The sequence below is a fragment of the Chelonia mydas genome, chromosome 2, assembly GCF_015237465.2.
Source record: "Chelonia mydas isolate rCheMyd1 chromosome 2, rCheMyd1.pri.v2, whole genome shotgun sequence".
In the NCBI taxonomy this organism is placed as follows: domain Eukaryota; kingdom Metazoa; phylum Chordata; order Testudines; family Cheloniidae; genus Chelonia; species Chelonia mydas.
Window position 1 is genome coordinate 45,386,557 of NC_057850.1, and position 19,141 is coordinate 45,405,697.

Below are 19,141 nucleotides of genomic sequence, written 5' to 3' on the forward strand. Positions count from 1 at the left end.
AAGAAAGCTCTGTGCTTTAAAACCATTAGCTAGAGTGAAGTATAATTAAGGCTAAGAGTTTGTCATGGATATTTAGGGTAACCAGATGTCCCGATTTTATAGGGACAGTCCTGATTTTTTGGGACTTTGTCTTATATAGGTTCCTATTACCCTCCACCCCGTCCCGATTTTTCATATTTGCTGGCTGGTCACCCTACGGATATTTTTAGTAAAAGTCACGGAGAGGTCACGAGCAATAAAAAAAAATTCACGGAAGCTGTGACCTGTCCGTGACTTTTACTTAAAATATCCTGACAAAATGGTGATCTGTGGGTCCCCACACCACTTGCAACGGGGCAGCTGCGCAGTGGCTAGGAGCTCCGGGGGCCCCCACTGCAGGTTGGATGTTGGAGCGCCAGGATCCCCCGCACCCTACAGCTGGGAGCTGTGGGGCCCGAGCCGCCTGCAGCTTCGGGGGTCCCCTGCCATCTGCGGGGGCTGGGAGCTCTGGGGTACCCCCACAGCCCTGAGGGCCCGCTGCGGCTAGAAGCTTGGGGGTTCCCCTGCTACTCCTGGGGGCCGGGAGCTGCAGGGTGCTCCCACTGCCCGCAGTTCCAGAGACCTCCACCGCCCGCCACGGCTTGGAGCTCAGGAGTTCTCCCGCCGCCCGCCACGGCTTAGAGCTCGGGGGTGCCCCTGCCACCCACAGCTCCAGGGGCCCACACCGCAGCCAGGAGCTCGGGATTCCCCCGCCGCCAGGGGTGGCTGGGAGTTGCAGGGTACCCCCGCCACCTGGGACGTCTTGGAGCTCTGGGGGCTGCCAGGGGCGGCAGGTGTGCACCGCTGCTCCCGGCCCTCATGGGCAGCTCCCGAGCACTACAGGCTGAAGTCACGGAGGTCACTGGAAGTCACGGATTTGTGACTTCGCGAGCTCCACTACTAAATCGTAGCCTTAAATATAATCAACTGACTAGGTTAAAAATGAACCTAAAGTTTTCAAATTAGCAATTTCTTTTGCTAAGTTCTCAAATACGCTACAGCACCTAAAGCTTCTTTAAACACCACTCAGAACATCATCTATAAGCTTAATACTGGTGACAGCATGAACTAGAATAACGAAAACTTACTGCTCCCGTCACCCAACTTGCATATTCACTACAGAGGTATGTGGCAAGATTTGCAATTTCTTCTACAGTTCCCAGACGGCCACAGGGAATCCTCCCAATCATTTCTTTCTCAAATGTACCTGTTGGGTCAAGACGACTAAAAGCACCCTACAGAATTAAAAAAAACAACAACAACATTCAGCAAAATGTTCTGAGTAACTAGAAAATAAATTCAAACTAAGATTTGATTTCTGGTATCAGACTTAATACACAAGCTAACAGTTAGTAGGAGTGTTGTGACAATCCCATGCTTATTGGGGGCTGGGTTAAGAGAGAACAGGAGACAAAGGTCAAATTCTGGGGTAAATTCAGTCAACCAGTTACACCAGAATTTAACAAAGCAGTTCATGGTGTTCAGCAGTGACCCTTCTACATGATTAGAGAGCAGTAAAGAGGCTCTAGTAAGCGTCTTGTGCACTTTTTCTGAAAACGTGCAGGATAAAGCTTTGAGAAAAACGAAAATGCCTCAGAGCTACTAAAGAAATGTAGAGGAAACTTAAAACGAAACCAAAATCATACATAGCACAGAATAACGAAACTGAAAAGCAAGCATCCTTTAATCTGGTTGAATAGGAACAACGAACAGAATAAATCTAGATAGCTTTGGGCTTTAAAGTGCATTTGAATATCTGGGGACAGTGCAAGACATGGCTGAGCCTGGGGAAAAAAACCTCACTCAAATGGACTCTTTTACTAACAAGAATAAACTTTACTGAGCAAAATCAGAAACCTAAGAAAACATAATTGAAGTCAATGCAAGCACAGTGCTATTTAGTAAAACACATCAGTAAAATAGTAATATATAGTAACATAACTGCTTAATGATCTTATTTTTTAAAATACCAGGTTGTATATCTAATAACTTGGCACTGACAAAGGACTTTTCTTTTCCTCCTATGGTTACTTAAAACAGTGTTTCCCAAAGTGTGGGCCCCTTCCCCTAGGACAAGTGTGGGGAGAATAAAGATAAGCCTCTCAATTGTTCTCCAGCATATCAGCTTTCATTAAAAAAGTAAGTCTCCAGCTATTACAGTTGCAGAGAACCTTGAAAACTTGACTCACAAGCACCTGATGCAGCAATGCCTACCTTAGTTCGTAGAGAGCCTGAACAATACCCCTGAAGCATGAGCTGCCCCACTAACTCAGATACAATGATGATAGTTAATGTAAAGTATTTAATTATTCAAGGTTTATTATGAAGGTCTACACAATCTACTCTAAGTGACGACAGGGGTGGGTTTATTTCCCTTACTTCTGCTTGAGAAGCAAAGCCAAAATTAAGGCATCTAAGCCCACTTCAGAGGAAGCCAAGGCCAAGACCTGTGCTTAACATAGTCAATGAGTGTGAAACTGTATTTTAGAGAAAAAAATTAATGTCAACACTTAGCACATGCAACTAGAACTAAAAACTACTGTGAAGTGATACTGTAAACTTGACAATTAATGTTTTATTTCAGTTTTAAATAATAAAATAACTTGTATTCATTGATTTAACATCCCGTATTGACTAGGGAGTTGCACGCGTTGTTGTATCTGTAGGCCAAGCACACTGTATTCACCTGGGGCTCCTTGCATTGCTCCATTACCCCTACAAGCTCCCTGTTTGTCAACCTCCCATACCCCTCTAGTTCAGGGACTCCCTGCAAATCCCCCACTTCATCATTCATGCCAGGGGCTCTGTGTGCCCCACATGTCTCCCTTCACCCATATCACTGTCTCCCATGCCAGGGGCTCTATGCCTCCCCTATTCTCTCCCTCTTCTATGCTTTCCCTTTCCCCCTTCCTTTCCATATCAGGGTTCCCCCTGTTCTCCTCCCTGCCACCCAATCACCAGGACTTCTGTGAACCTCCCCATTTCCCCCACCACTCTTATTTCTTTTCTTTCTGTCTGGGACATAAGTCATTCAGGATGTCAACATTTTTAAACTGTACTGGGAGGATCAGCAGAGCTGAGATGGTGGGTATTATTATGCTGGAAGGCATTAAGGGTTGTCATAAACCAGTTCTTTGATATATACACAATTGTAAAGAAAGTTGAAGCTGCTGGGTCTGCTAACCAGATGCCAGGGGCCCGTGTGTCCTCCAATTTCCTCCTTCCACTTTTCCTATTTTCACCAAAATCAATAGGGTTCTACCCATTGATGCCTACAACATTCCCTGAAATTTTGGAATTGATTGGATGTGGTATTCAAAAGAATTACAGACAAACAAATGCCACAGAATTTAATGTAAAGCCTTGCTTTCCTCAGACAAATATGTCATTTCTTAAAATAAAAAATGAAAGACCTGTTTAAAAATACCATTTAATTTCATTTAACTAAAATTCTAAAATGAGAGTAAACCTTAGACAACCCTCAGAGGAGTTGGAGAGGCATGAAGTTCCATTTTCCTTTATTGGGAGAAGGGAGGCTCAGCTTTTAAAAGTTTGGGAAAATACTATCCTGAAGCATTTACAATTACTCTCATTTCACAGATGGAGAAAAACTACTGAGAGTATAAGTGACTTGCTCAACGCTGCACAACACTGTTGGATCACTGGAGAAACCAAGTTTGGTCTTATCTATACCAAAAGGGTTATAATAAGGGATATGCTATATTAAAGCACGTTTGCATGACATAACATATGTAGACTTGGAATGATTAGACTTTTATTGGTAAATGTCGATATGTGTCTGTGATGGGGTGGCCCAATCAGCTAATTAGGCTTCAAACAGGAGAGCTTTTGGCTGCAGGCAGCTAATTAGAACAGGCTCACCTGTGTACGAACACGTGAGGCCTATAAAGCCAGGAAGCTGTCACAAGATAGGGACAGTTGCTGAGAAAGGGTAGTTACTCCCTGGGAAAAGGTTTTTTGGAGCTGGTACACCCAGAGAGAGAAAAGGGGAACCAGAGTGTAGGAAGCAGTCCAGAGATGGAACAGTAAGGACAGAGAGGAAGCCCAGAACTGCTGAGCTGAAGGTCCCTGGACTGGAACCTGGAGTAGGGAGCAGACCCGGTTCCCCTTCTAGCTACTGAGGGAGTGGCACTGGGGCAGTGAGTGAGAACACTGCCAAGTGACCAGGAGGAGACGCTAGACTGGTGGTGAGTGGAGCACCTCATGACAATATCAATTTCACTGTACAAACACAAACTGATTAAAATATATTTCCATCAAATATCAAAATTTACAGATAGGCAAAGTAAAAGAAATGCTGCTTGATAACTCACTGGAGTCTGATTTAAGACTATTTATTTTGTATATTTTGATATGACGACAATTTGTCTTAACAGTTATAAAGCTTTAACTTTTTAAATCTCAACATCTAATGTCATTAAATAATTATTGTATGACTGCCGTAAGTTCCCACAATTGTGAAAATTTGAGAAAAAAATAAGAAGCCGAAAAACCATAATTTTGTGCAACTGTGAAACTATAAATGAATACAAATATATAAAATGCTTTAAAATAAACATTAATATTTTCCATCAAAATTATAACAAAAATAAAAATCAATTTCTGCCAGGCCTAAGCACATGTAAAGTCATGTCTCACTTTTTAATAACAGAAATGTACCTTTGTCCTTATTGGACCTGGTTGGATCACATTGAATCTCATGCCATATCTACCCCATTCAGCTGCAAGAGATCTAAAAATTCATTAATAGAATGCATAAATATTTCAAACAGCATGTTGTCTAATGTTATTCAGGATGTAATTTAGAATCAATTCTGGGAAGTATATCTGTCAAATTTATAAACACTTTTAACATTTGAATCCTGACCTAGGTTCTCAGATTTTTTTGAAATATTTTTACTTTTTTTTGTTATTGGATTTGAATCTTCTCATACATGGATCTCATGTTATGTTGAATTAGCCAACTGACGAATACAGTAACACCAATTTGAAGTATATATTGCATATAAAGCATACATTAATGACAATCATTGGGACTTAGGTACCTATCTCACTTAGGCACTTTAGAAAATCCCACCAGTATACACTTGTGGCAGTCTTCAATATAATTCTCAAACCAAGTGTTTTAGGAAAAATAAGATAACCAAACCCCAACTTCTAATATGTTTTACAAAGCAGAGTAAGAAATGCAGTTTTCCTTTTATGAAAAATATTGTCTTTGCACATGCTGTTTCTTTAAAGGTGCTAAAACATCTGTTGTGGTAAACTAATAAGGTGGCTAGTCTTTGAAATACACCCTTTTAAGTCATACTCAACTTCTATGAAAAAAGTGTAAAAGAACAAAGCAAAAGTGTCCCTTATTTGATTCTGGAGAAATAATCATACCTGACCTACTTATATTTTCAAACATTTCCATTTGATTGTCTCTACTGAAGTGTACGGGCTGAACTGTCTGAGACCCCTGGAATAGATGATACTAACAAACATGTGGCCTGTGGGCCGCATGCGGCCCACAAGGTTATTTCCTGCAGCCCGCCAAGCTCCCTGCACCCCCCCCGGAGTTATTTCCTGCCACCGCTAAGCTCCCCTCCCCCCCGCGTCCCTGCTCCTCTGCCTACCTCCAGGCGCTTCCTGCTGCCAAACAGCTGTTTGGCAGTGCTTAGCACCTTCCAGGAGGGAGGGGGAGGAGCAGGGAGCCGTGCACTCAGGGGAGGAGGCAGCAGAGAAGAGGTGGGACAGGGGCGGGGATTTGGGGTGGGGACTTTGGGGAAGGGGTGGGAAGATGCGAGGCAGGGGTGGAGTGAGGCTGGGGCCAGGGCAGGGGGTTTGTACCTTTATATGAAAAGGTGTCAGTGATGCAACCCTCAGGCCAACGTACTAGTCCTCATGTGGTCCTCGTGCTGATCTATTCCCATATAGCTGCTAATCACAGATGTCTTTGTTTGGGGAATGAATGTGGATATCTTTGTAAGGCTATTAAAGGAATTATTGCAGATAGTCCTGATTAAAATCTAAGCAGCGGAATTCCATGGAATTGAGTAAACTTCTATTTATTGATCTTTTTGCTCTAGTAAGATGGCAAAAGTAATACAACTTAAATTCTTCTTTCCATGAGAAGCTGTGATAGTAGCAACTGCTTTCTTGTTACATAAAATGGAAGCTAAGGAGTTCATTCATGATCTAGTCAAATAGCTTAATTTTGCCAGACTGACAAGATGTGGATAAAGAACCGATAAAGAACCAGTCTGGAAAATGTGAAGATAAAGCACTGGTATGCTCAACTACTCACTTGCACATTGCATCTACCCCAGCTTTGGCAGAGGCACTTGGTGATACAAATCCAGACCCACTCTCCGCATAGATTGTTGTAATAGCCAAGAATGCTGCCCCTGTAAGATGCAAGAAGATAACATTTTTAAACATGCAGGATGAGCTACAAATCTTAAAATCAACGTAAGTATCAGAACAGTACTGGTGTTTGCATCATCTCTATTTTCAGGGATTTAACTTTCAGCTGTAAAAATGAACTCAAACAAGTTTGGCTCCAGCTGTTCTTTTCACTTTCGATTCTCCCTGTCCCTGAAATGAAAGAGTTATTCCATATATAAAAATTCTTTTTCTTGGTGGTACTATAAACCCCAATACTGCATTTGGAATTGTGCAAGTAGGTCCTTGCACCCACAGAGTCCCTCTGACACTGAAATTATACCAATAAACTCCTTCTAGTGTACACAAGGCATGAGCCAGGTTACTATTCTCATGATACTTCTTGAGGCTCAGGCCTTTAGGATATTTCTATACTGCAATTAGAGCTGTAATTTCCAACTTGGGTAGATGTACACATGCTAGCTTTGCTTGTGGTAGTGTTCTACAACCAGTGATATAGCTGCGATGGCATAGGCAACTGCTTGGGCTATCTGCCTGAGTACAATCCAATCCAAGATCCTACAGACGTACTCTGGCGGCTAGCCCGAGCCACTGCTCGTGCTGCTGTGGCTGCACTGCTATTTTTAGCTTGATGAAAGCTAGCATGGGTGTCTTCTCAAGATGGGAATTACACCTCCATCTGCAGTGCAGGCATACCCCAGTTCTCAAGCAGCTATTTTTGCTCCAGCTTCCATCAGTTCCCCACACTTCCTGGCTGAAAGGGCAGGACATAAAATATCAATGTGAACAATTATTAATTTCAGCATAGTCTTAAATTATTACGAATTGCAGTAGGGGGCTTGAGGCTGAAATTGAAGTTTATTCTAGTGCCCACAGATCTCTTTTCTTAGCAGATTACAGTAACTCATACTACAGCAGAAAATATGCCAAAGTTAGTCTTGACAATTGTACTAAATCTTGCTATTAATGCCATAATGAGGTCTCCTAACAAAGACTGTTTTTATAAAATACATTCAGTTAGAATAGCAATTAGCAACATAAATGAAGTACTTTTTGTGATGTAATATTTTTGTTTGTTTGTTCACTCACTTTCTTTTGTAATACTCAGTAACTCAAAATAGCTTGCCCAATCATTAGTGCGTACCTACTGTAGTTGGGGGGGTGGGAAGGGGGGGGGGGGGGGCGGATAAAACATTAGCTATAAGTCCCTGGTAAAGAGACCACTAGTTCCTTATGCTAGTGAATGTAAAACTAAAATATTAAAAAAAATACTATAGGTAGAATAATGATTTTAATTAGAACTGTTGCCCAATGGACATCACGAACATTTTGTGTCTTGGGGATAGCCCATATACAAAGTCAAAATAAAGTAACTCAATTAAACATTTATGTTGAGAAAAATTCACAGGAGAATTAAAATAAAAAACAATTAGCCTTAGAGAAATAAAATTCTCCATACAGAGACTTTGAACAGAAAAACAGACCAAAAAAACCCCAAACTAACTTTAAAATCTATTTCGATGTGGATATAAAATTATTCGTAATTAGTAGACTTACAAGGGATAGGTTTATTAAATGCATATTAAGTAAAACCAGGTGCCCCCAGCTTAGAAGCAGCAAAACTGATATTTACCAGGTATTGTTAAGGCTCATCAATGTTTTATTTATATGTATTTCAGTTCACTCTTACAAGGTGTATGTGTAAATGTATCAGTTCATTAAAAGGCATTATCTAATTGTTTTCACTATCTCGTGTTAAAATTATGTTTAAATAAAGAGGCAATGGACTGGCAGATTACTAATAGTAATTCGTATTACAGTAACACTTATATGCCCCAACAGAGATTGGGCCCCCCCACTCTGCTAGGAAGAATACAAATGCACAGTAAGACACTTCCTGCAACAAAGAGCTTAAAAGCTAAACAAACTGTGTACTATTTATAAAAATAGTTTTAATGTAGATCACATTTTAGACCTAAAATACATGTCAGTGTCTCTATAACAACAGCTGTGATGTATGCTAGCATACTATTATTAAATATTTGTTTATAGTAGCACTCACAATGTACTATGTGCATCCCAAACATTCAAGAAAGAATGGTCCCTGCTCCAAGGAGCTCATATCGCAAGGAGAGGCAAGTTGACATGGGTTAGGGGAAGGGAAACAACAAATAGGGAATTTTAAAAAATATAAATGAGATTCACTGAAGGCAGCATGGCAGAAGTGGGTCTCTTAAGAGGGCCTTAAATGTGAACAGACCTTGCATGAGGGTGCCATGAAGAAGAAAGCACGACTGTGAAAGACGATAAACTGGTGGCCAAGGGTGTGGACACTATTAGAGTGGAGAGGGAAGGTAGAGGGATGCCATGAAACTTAATAAGGATATGTAGAGATGGAAAGAATTACATGGAGCTTTGAAGAAAGAGGCAAGAAGCTTAAATTTAATGGGATATGAGATGGGGAGCCAGGGAAGATAACTGAAAAGGACATTGACAAGTTCCTATTGTGAGACAAGGAAGCTGACTTTAATGGCTGCAATGTATGTGTATTGACTAAAGGGAAGCAAGGTATATGTTTGGAAGACCAGAAAAGATGCTACTGCAGTAAAATAGGCAGGACATTAAGAGGTCCCAACAGAGATTTGTCTGTTGGGATGGATCTTAGATGCTGAGTAGGAAGAAGATATTAGTACCTAAGTGTTATTGGACTGACTGTACATTTCCAAAATGCACTGCATGTGGCACATGAAAATACCATTTGACCAGAGACCATAACATACTCTAAAGTGTCTATAGTGTATAGACACACAGCTTTGAAACTTTAAACTCTAGTCATCAACATACAGCAATGGCAAAGCAAATTCAAAGCATCGTGGACACTTTTTGGAGTAAAGTTGTACTAAGTTGTCATAAAGACTGCAATCTCAATAAATATGACCATATTAGCATTTTTTGTAATTATGATAGTAAACTTTTGTTCAGGTAAAATATAGGAACAAGCCTATATGCATGCTATTACTTTCCATGCTCTAGATAGGACTTCTTGCACTTCTATATTTTTCCTATATCGTTCTGGAATAAATGTATGTTTTGGGTAATAGAGGAAGAGATTACATTACAGTTGCAAGATGAGATGGCTCACATATGTAAAGTGAACTACTCAATATTCATGTACAGTGAAGAGACTATGAATTTTCATTATAATTATCACAAAAACAACGGAAGATGATGTAACTCATTCTTGAATTAAGTCTATACTCTACTAGCAATTTACTATTTTAAATGTTCCCAAGGAAAAATCCCATAGAAATTAAAATACCTTATTCCCAAGGATTCCCTGAAGCACAAAGAGGCAGTTATATGCAGATTCATTAAAAAGATCATAATGAAGCTCATAATGATATACAGCAAAATATATGAAGAGATGATTTTAAAACTACAATCTAATGAGCAGTAAATATGGTTTCAGGTATGAAAGAAAGAGCCTGACACAGTGATTGTACAATAATTAAGAACAAAGTTGGCAAAGTTTATTATTAGAAAGGAAACACTTTTTGCTGCTTTTACATAATTGCAGACTGTGTTAAAGCAACAAAAATCTGAAACCTTAGAATGAACAAGTCCATCTTATCAGGCAGTTAGAGAAATGCAATACAAATAGGCTTTGCAGAATTCAATTTTTATTGTTTATATTGGACAGATAATATCAATGTTTATTTTCAAGCATTTTTTATTTTATTGTGTGAAATCATGGGTTTAACGCTTTTTTTTCAATTTTTATTTTTTAAATTTTCTCAGTTGTGGGAAATTATGGGGTGTGATCAGACAATTTTTTTAGTGACAGTAGATACCGAGATTCAAAAAGTTAACACTTCATATAAGTCTTAACACAAATTGTCAACGTCACATGTCAAAATATACTAAGTAAATACAATTAAATCAAATTCTTAAGTTCTCAATCAGCATTTTTCTTACTTCGCCTATGCGTAAATTTCTGTCACCACTGATGGAACTACTTTTTGTTGGTTTGTGTGTGTACAGTGAAATCGACGTTTACCAAAATTTACCTATTAAAAAGCTAATCTTTCTAAATACAAGTCAGGACAATTCTAGGCTCTTATCTAGTGTGAGCTATTGACTCAGTGTGTGACCGTGTGCCTTAATACATCTGGAAAAGTAGTAATAAAAAAGGGACCATATGGAAAACCATACCCAAGAACTTGCACTGCTGCTAGCCAAAGAGCAGGAAAGAAGATTTATCTTTTTTCATTTTATAAATTAGCAAAGCAGTGTGCCTGAATAAAAATAGAGCTTTCTACATACATCTGCCAGTTATTATATACTGGCATATAACATTTTCCCCTAAAACAAATGAAAAAAATTGGTTATGTTGTCGCCTACTCAGGCACTATATATTTGAATGTCCACTGGAACAGAATTACCAATTAGTCCAATTTTCAGAGTTACCGTCAGACACTCTATCAACTACTTTAGGATCAAAATTTGAATTTAGGAAAAATGAGAAACAAAACCTTATATTAAATATTTTCATAATTTAAAAATATTGCTTGAAGTTAAACATTAACCTCTAGTTAACATTAAATATCACAGCCTGGAACTTGAAAAATGGCTGGAAATGGACTAGAAAGAAGACTGAAACCAATACGTCTACTTTTATTGGTGATGTAGAGGGAAATTCAAAAAGTCTTCAAATGTAGTGAAAAGCAAGTTAGATGTTTGCAGTTCTTTTACTTTAAATAAATCTAAGGTGCCGATAGTAACATTAATGGTATTTTTGAGAGGGAAAAAATAACCTAGCATGATTTTTAACCTAACTGAATCCATTTAAATGAATGCCACATAGTTCATTGCTTAATTAAAGGAAAATGGAGAAAGGACACAGGAGATGAGTTATAGCACTATTTGTAATTTAAAGAAAAGTCTTATTTTTAATAATTTACAGATAAGGTCCAAATCCTGCAATCAGATTTATGTAGGCAACCTCATTCACTTTGGATCTGATTGCAGGATCAGGTCCTAAAATAAAATGATGGATTCTGAAAGGTAGTGCTGTGTTGTATAGATGTTTGCACTATACAAAAGTTGCTTCTTTCAAACCTGTACAGCATTACAACTCATTTACCAAAATGTTTATTTAAAGCATCAAAACTTGCTATTGTACACAAGTTTTAAAGCAAGGACAGTAAATGGTAATGAGATGTCACAATCCTCAGGCACTGTTTAGCTTTAAGTGTAACTTACCTTTTTGTACTTTAATTAGTTCCTTTCCAATTTCTAGAGTTACAAAGGCAGTACCATTAAGAACAATATCAACTATTGTTTTCCACGCATTAGCAGAAAGACGTTCAGTAGGAGAAACAAAGTTTCCAGCTGCATTGTTTATCACAACCTAAAACAAGAGAAGACAAGCCTAAAAAGTTATACAGAAATTACCATATATACTCATTCATAAGCTGAATTTTTTTGGTAAAAAAAGTGACGCACCAAAGAGCGGGGGTCTGCTTATAAATGGGTCTACACCAAAATTTGCTGATTTTAAACTCTATGAAACCATTGAATTGAATATCTAATACACTCATTTTGTTTACCTGGAGTGCCTGCAGGCATGGAGGAACTGAGGGTTCCTCATGTCCGCGGTTTGCTGTTCCCAGCCACTTCCCGCAGCTCCCATTGCCTGGGAACGGTGAACCATGGCCACAGGGAACTGAGGGGCTCCATGCCTGCAGGGGCTCCAGGTAAACAAAACGTCCCAACCCGCCAGCGGCTTACCTTGACAGGCCGGGAGCCAAAGTTTGCCGACCCATTTATTGATGTCAATACTGCAGCCTTTTAAAGTTGCAAAGGCTTTGTTTAGTGGACTATTGGCTTGAAAGGAATCCTAAAAGAGCAGTAATTTGATCTCTTCATGCATATCTACCAAAGGACCTCATAAGTCTCGAGCCAATATGAAAATATAATGTGCAGAATCGATGGAATCTCTAATAAAATTGAAACAGCCTGTTATCCCCACAGACATGCCAATCTATAGGGCTGCTTTGAAATAAACAAACAATAATAATAATTTGACAGTGATAAAGCAGGTGACATTCCTGTATAAAGTCCTACAAAATCTATAACTACTATAATAATCTATTTTCATACTAGTATTTAAAATGAACAACGGTGAAATCAAAAGAAAAAGGTCTGCTTATCACGCAGCGTTCAAACTTAAAGTTGTTGAATATGCAGAAGCAAACAATAATTGCGCCGCTGCTCGCGAATTCTGTATCAATGAGAAGTAAGAGAATGGCGAAAAAATAAAACACTAAAAGACATGCCAAGAAGCAAGAAAAAATGTCCAACGAGGTGCGCTTCATTTCCTGAGCTGGAGAAAGATCTCAATAATTGGGTTGTTGAATGTTGACAAAATGGGTACATTGTCACTAGAACTGGAATTCGTCTGCGTGCTCTGCAAATGTCGAAAGATGACAAATACAAGTCAAGTTTCAGAGTAGCAGCGGTGTTAGTCTGTATCCGCAAAAAGAAAAGGAGTACTTGTGGAACCTTAGAGACTAATAAATTTGTTAGTCTCTAAGGTTCCACAAGTACTCCTTTTCTTTTTGCAAATACAAGTCAGTAAAGCCATCAATGTTTGTCGCATCAGCGGGTTGGTGTACTCACTTCATGAACCACCATAGTGTCTGTCTTTGTCAGCTAACAAAGATAGCGCAAAAGCTGCTGAGAGATCTGGAAGAAAAAAAATCTAATCTTTCCAAAGGTTTATTATAAAATATCGAAAGAAATATGCATTTGAACTGTCACAAATAGGAAATATGGATGTAACACCGATGACATTCGATCTCCCGAGCAACAGAATGGTAATCGGTGTTGATGAAAACACAGTTTTAATTAAAACCACTGGCCATGAAAAAATCCATTTTACGGTGGTTTTATTGTGTTTGGCAAATGGATCAAAGCTCCCTCCTGTTGTTGTTTTTTTTTTTAAAAAAAACCTTGCCTAAAAACATGAAATTTCCTGCTGGTGTCATCGTACGTGCACACGAAAAGGGATGGATGGATGAAAGTGGGACTATTGAATGGCTGGAAAAAAAGTGTGGAATAAGAGACCAGGAGCACTTTTCAAGAAACATGCTATGCTCGTTTGGGACATGTTCAGGGCACACAAGACGGATGAGGTGAAAAATGTGGCCAAAAATATGAAAACTACTTTGGCCGTAATACCTGGAGGCTTAACTTCACTTCTACAACCGCTTGATGTCTGCCTGAACAAATCCTTTAAAGACAGGCCATGCAAAATATGGTCTGAATGGATGTGCTCAGGCATGGCGAAGCTGACAAAAGGCAGGACTCTTATGAAGCCCGAAATCAATCTGATCACCAAGTGGATCAAGGACGCGTGGGTGTCCATTCCCTCGGAAATGACAGAAAAATCATTTAGGAAATGCTGTATCAGCAACGCATTCAACGGCTCAGAAGATGATGCCATATTTGAAGATGACACAACAGAGGCTGATGATGAGAAGGAATCTGAGTCTGAAGATGACACTGCCGACATCTACGATGTCAATGCAGGTGCAGCTGTGACTGAAGCTGAGTTTAATGAACTGTTTGGTGAATCAGAGACTGATTCAGACTTTGAAGGATTTTAAGACTTTTTAAAGTCTCATTGTTCTAATTTACTTGTTACATATTTGTTCAGTTATTACATATGGTTACATATTATTGTAACAGCTTTTTCGTTGGATTACATTAAAATAATTCCAGCAAAACTTTTGAGTGTTTCTTGTGATGCCAGCTTTTAAAATATAGCAGGGGTTGTCAAACTTTGGCTCCCGGCCCATCAGGGTAAGCTGCTGGCGGGTCGGGACATTTTGTTTACTTGGGGCATCTGCAGGCACAGAGCTCCTCAGCATCCAGTGGTCGCAGTTTGCCGTTCCCAGCCAATTGGAGCTGCAGGAAGTGGCGCCGCTGAGGGCTCCATGCCTGTGAACGTTTTAGGTAAACAAAACATCCCGACCCTCCATCGGCTTACCCTGATGGGCCGGGAGCCAAAGTTTGACAACCCTTGAAATATAGGGTCTGCTTATGAAAGGGTCATACAGTTTTTACTATTTTTTACCTATCCATCTTCGGGGGTCGGCTTATAAACGAATGGGCTAATGAACAAGTATATACGGTAGTTCACCATAGCACTTAAGAGGTATAAGAAACCTTTTGGCATTGCTAGACGCAGAAGTAAAAATCTTCCTATCAAATGAAGTACAGTTTAGACAGACAGGAAATAATCCATCAAACTGCAGAGGAGGGCCACCATATAGACTCTGGCCATTAGGCTACGCAGCCCTGACTAAGAGGGGGCAGCCATATTGACCCTGGCCACTAGGCCATGCAGCCCTGCAGAAGGGGCAGCCATTTTGACTCCAGCCATTAGGCCATACTGCTCTGAGTCTAGAGTGGTCATTTGGACTCCGCCACAGGGATATAACAGCTTTCCCCCGTCCCCAAAGTATGACGCGGTGTTCCAGCCCCACGACATTCTCCCATAGTGAATACCGGAAAGAAAGCTATCCTGGACAGGTAACTTGGTAGAATTTTAGGTGGTCAAACTCAGGGATCTTTACTAATAGTTCAAACAACCACCTACATATCTAATATTTCCTAAGTTGCTAATATCAGTGTTCAATGATCCTGACTGTTATATCCCATTGAGGACAAGTGGGTATAAAAGAATAAATGTTTTAAACAGACTCACTGTCAAGTGGTTTTGTAACATACGGTACTGAAACAGGATACAGAACGCCAAGAAAGTGAAAAAAATGTATATATTCTCTTCACATGGCTTCTGGTGGGATTTTTTCCTGACTTCTAGCCCACGCTGTCTCCCTCCTCCACTTTATCCCATTTTTGTCCTCTGACCCCTCCTTTACATACCCTACTCTGTTCTCTTGCCAAGTTATTTCCTTCCTTCCTTTCTTGGGCTTTTGTTATCTCTCTCCCCCAAGTTCTGCCCTCTGATGGCCCTATACACTGCATTAAGCTATACTGGCAAAAGCACAGTTTTGCCAGTTTAAGCTGTGTCCACACTTGAAGTGCTTTGATATGGAATACCACTACAGCTACACTGGCAAAGCCCTTCTAAGTGCCAGCCTGACATATGTGCCCTGTCTCCCAAAACTGAACAGGCTAGTTCTCCTACAACTCTAACCAGCTTGGGACCTGTCTACTTGAGACACTGCCCATCTCCCTCTTCCATAATGCGACAGCTGGATACCTCTTGACTTAAAAGAGAGGAACTGGGGGTAAAGAGTCCTATGTGAGAAGCCCTTCGCTTTGGAACAGCTCCCTTAGCTTTGGTCCAAAATAGCCTTATTTGTTCACCTTCTGGGCACAGGGAAAGGCTTATCTTTTTACTCTGGCTATATGGAAGTTGACATTTTGTGAGTAGAGTTCTGATTTGTTTAGCTGACAGTGAGTTGCTGAGGACTGTGTGCAGGTTATTGGAGAGTGTTTACCTGCTAGGTTTAATCGGTAATTTCTTTACATGTTAGTTTTCAAAATAGGTACCTTTTTCGTATATTTTGTATACACCAAAAAAAAGGCAAGGAAGGAAGAGAGAGGAAGAGAAAGAGAGAGAGAGAGACTGTTATTTCTGCTTTTAATTTGGAAGACACTCTGATAGTAATGTGACAGTTGTCATAAGTCCAGAGATAAATAAAATAATTCCTGTAGGGCTTCATTCTGCTCGCTTTACTCACACAAGTAATTCCACTCGAATAGCAATGGAACTTTTTGAATGGGTAAGGGGACAGGATTTGGTCCATTCGGCTACTGAACCATTCAATAGCTACACAAAACCAACTAGATACTATGGGGATAGGCACTGTAGAAAACTAAGATAAACAGATAAAATACTAGTTTTGTGCTGCACTACTGCTATATTAGTAGCTGTCTTTTTCCTGCAGGTCTCTGTATGCAGAGCTGCTTTTCTACCATATATCACTTTTGTTCCCACATACTATTCAGGGTATTTTCACTGAAGATTGAAGTCCTTGCCTCATAACTATCATACTTACATCAGGATGTCCTGCCACCTTGATTAATTCAGCAACAGCATTCTTAACTGAAGCTGGGTCTCTCACATCACACTGGATTGTATGAACCTATATATTAATGGAGAAAAAGGCAATTGTAAGACTTTATAAAAGTATCATTAGATAAAGAATAAAAAAATATTCTTTAAAATTCATTAATATAAAAATACAAACTTATCCATAAACTTACCTTGTTTCCTGTTTTAGAAGAAATCTCTTCTGCAGTTTGTTTCAAAACATCGATCTTCCTAGAAATAATTATAAATTTTAGCATGACTTGAGTTTCCACTAAATGCATCTATGTTACAAATCATTACACTTTGAAACATTAAAATCTTTCTATGAATGCCATTTGTGTGTTGGTGATTTTAGTGCAAAATTTACCTTTGAAATAAACATAATTTAGGGCCTTGGTATTTCAATTCAGTTTCTGAAAAAAGCTCTTTCAAGTAAAATGGAGCTTTAAAGAAATTCCAAGTTATGTCCAACAAAGTAATCTTCTCTCATATTTTCAGCTAAAAGCAACTCCGATGGGACTTTAAAAAAAAGAGATACTTTTGATAGTAAAACACAGCAGGCGATATTTAACAAAAAATGCCTTCATCCTGGGCACAATGAAATTTAGCAAATGAAATTTAAGGTGCTACCCTTAGGGAAGAAAAACCAAATGCAAAAATACAGAACAGGGGATAACTGGCTTGGCAGTAGCACTGCTAAGAAGGATCTGGGAGTGGTGGTGGATCACAGCAATGCAATGCTGCTGCAAAAAAAGCAAATGCAGTTTTAGGTTGCATTAACAGAGGCATAACATGCAAATCACGGGAGGTGATAGTAATGCTCTACTCAGCACTGGTTAGGCCTCAACTGGAGTGCTGTGTCCAATTTTGGTCATCAATGGATAGAAAGGATGTAGAGAAACTGGAAAGGATCCAGAGGCAAATGACAAAGATGATCAAAGGAATGGAATGTAAACCATATGAGCAAAGACTGAAGGAACTGGGTATGTATAGTTTGGAAAAGAGGAGATTAAGGAGGGACATGACAGTGATCTTCAAATACTCGAAAGTCTGCCATAAAAAAGATGGGAAAAGTTATTCTCTTGCCACAGAGGGCAGGACTAGAGGCAATAGGTTCAAACTACAGCATAGCAGATTTAGATTAAATCTCAGGAAAAACTTCCTAACTGTAAGAACAGTAGGACAATGGAACAGACTGCCTAGGGAGCTTGTGGAAGCTCCTTCATTAGATTTTTCAAAAGGAGGCTGGATAGCCATCTGTCTTGGATGGTTTAGACAACACAAATCCTGCATAACACATTTGACACCTAAACAGCATATTGGCAGGGCGTTAGAGTGGATGGTTCTGTGATACTAAGTATTTTATTTGGGGCTGTCAATTAACCACAGTTAACGCCTGAGATTAACTGAAAAAAAAATTAACACATTAATTTCTTTGACACGTTAATCACATACCTTTGGGCAGGGAGGGAGGCATCAGCAGCGGCCCCAGCTCAGAGCATCGGGTGGGCTGAAGGGGAGAGGGCTCCAGTCCAGAGCTCTGAAGGGGAGGGGGCGGGTGTGGCAGTTGGGCGGGAGCCCCGCGCCCTGAGAACGGCTGAAGCCAACTTCAGTCCCGACAGGGGACTCAAGCCTGGAGCTCTGCACCCTGAGGGGCGGGGGGCAAAGCCCAGAGCCCCCAAGCCTATTTTTGAAAATACAGAAAACCTAAAAAATATTTAAATAAATGGTATTCTATTATTGTTTAGCAGTGCGATTAAAACTGCAATGAATCACAATTAATTTTTTTAATCTCGCAAATAGTCAATTTTTTTAATCGTTTGAGAGCCCTAATTTTATCACTTTTTATATATTCACTTATTTTTTTGGGGGGGAAATATTAAGGAAAGGCCTACCAAGTGTTTTAAGTACAGTATTTGATTTGTTATTTGGAAGAGCTTCACAGGTTGTTTATGTTAACTTGACGGATGAGATTAATTGCTCTTATCATGCTGGAAATCAGTAGAAATCCTGATGGTTAAAAGAAATATTGGCTATAGGAAATAATAAAAAAAAACTTGATAAGAAAGATAATTCTAATGATAAAATCATAATGGCCATTGCTGTCCATTTAAAAAGAAATTTGTTGACTTATTTTGTAAGCATCTAGAGGATAATAGCCAACATGAATTTGTCAAGAACAAATCATGCCAAACCAACTACCTTTCCTTTTTTGACAGGGTTATTGGCCTACTAGATAAGGGGGAAGCTGCAATGTGATAGATCTTTATTTTAATAAGAGTTTTGATAGTCCCACATGACATTCTCCTAAACAAACTATGGAAATATAGTCAAATGAAATAAATATAAGATAGATGCACAACTGGTTAAAAGACTATATTCAAAGCAGGGTGGATAAAATTCAATTATTTAAAAAAAAAAATTGTTTCTTAATTTAAATCAGATTTTTTTCATAAAATGCTTTTTGAGGAAAAACCTAAAGATAGTTTTAATTAAGATACATTATAGCTCAAAGATATCTCATCATAGAATAGGGATTATAAATTCTAATTCTATATTCATGTAATGTTTAAGAAAAGTTTGAGT

The 19,141-nt window shown here is 39.3% G+C and overlaps 1 protein-coding gene across 3 annotated transcripts in view; it reads right to left on the minus strand.

Annotated features, from left to right (window-relative positions):
• The window catches only part of DECR1 (2,4-dienoyl-CoA reductase 1), a 36,627-nt gene that overhangs the window by 519 nt on the left and 16,967 nt on the right, over positions 1-19,141 (minus strand). For all 3 annotated transcript variants that reach the window (XM_043539378.1, XM_037892323.2, XM_043539377.1), the window contains 6 exons: positions 16,729-16,786; positions 16,521-16,607; positions 11,689-11,836; positions 6,329-6,428; positions 4,699-4,771; positions 1,107-1,253 (listed from right to left, as the gene is read on the minus strand). In XM_043539378.1, the coding sequence (XP_043395313.1) occupies positions 1,107-1,253; positions 4,699-4,771; positions 6,329-6,428; positions 11,689-11,836; positions 16,521-16,607; positions 16,729-16,786 (613 nt within the window). The remainder of the gene's footprint in view (positions 1-1,106; positions 1,254-4,698; positions 4,772-6,328; positions 6,429-11,688; positions 11,837-16,520; positions 16,608-16,728; positions 16,787-19,141) is intronic.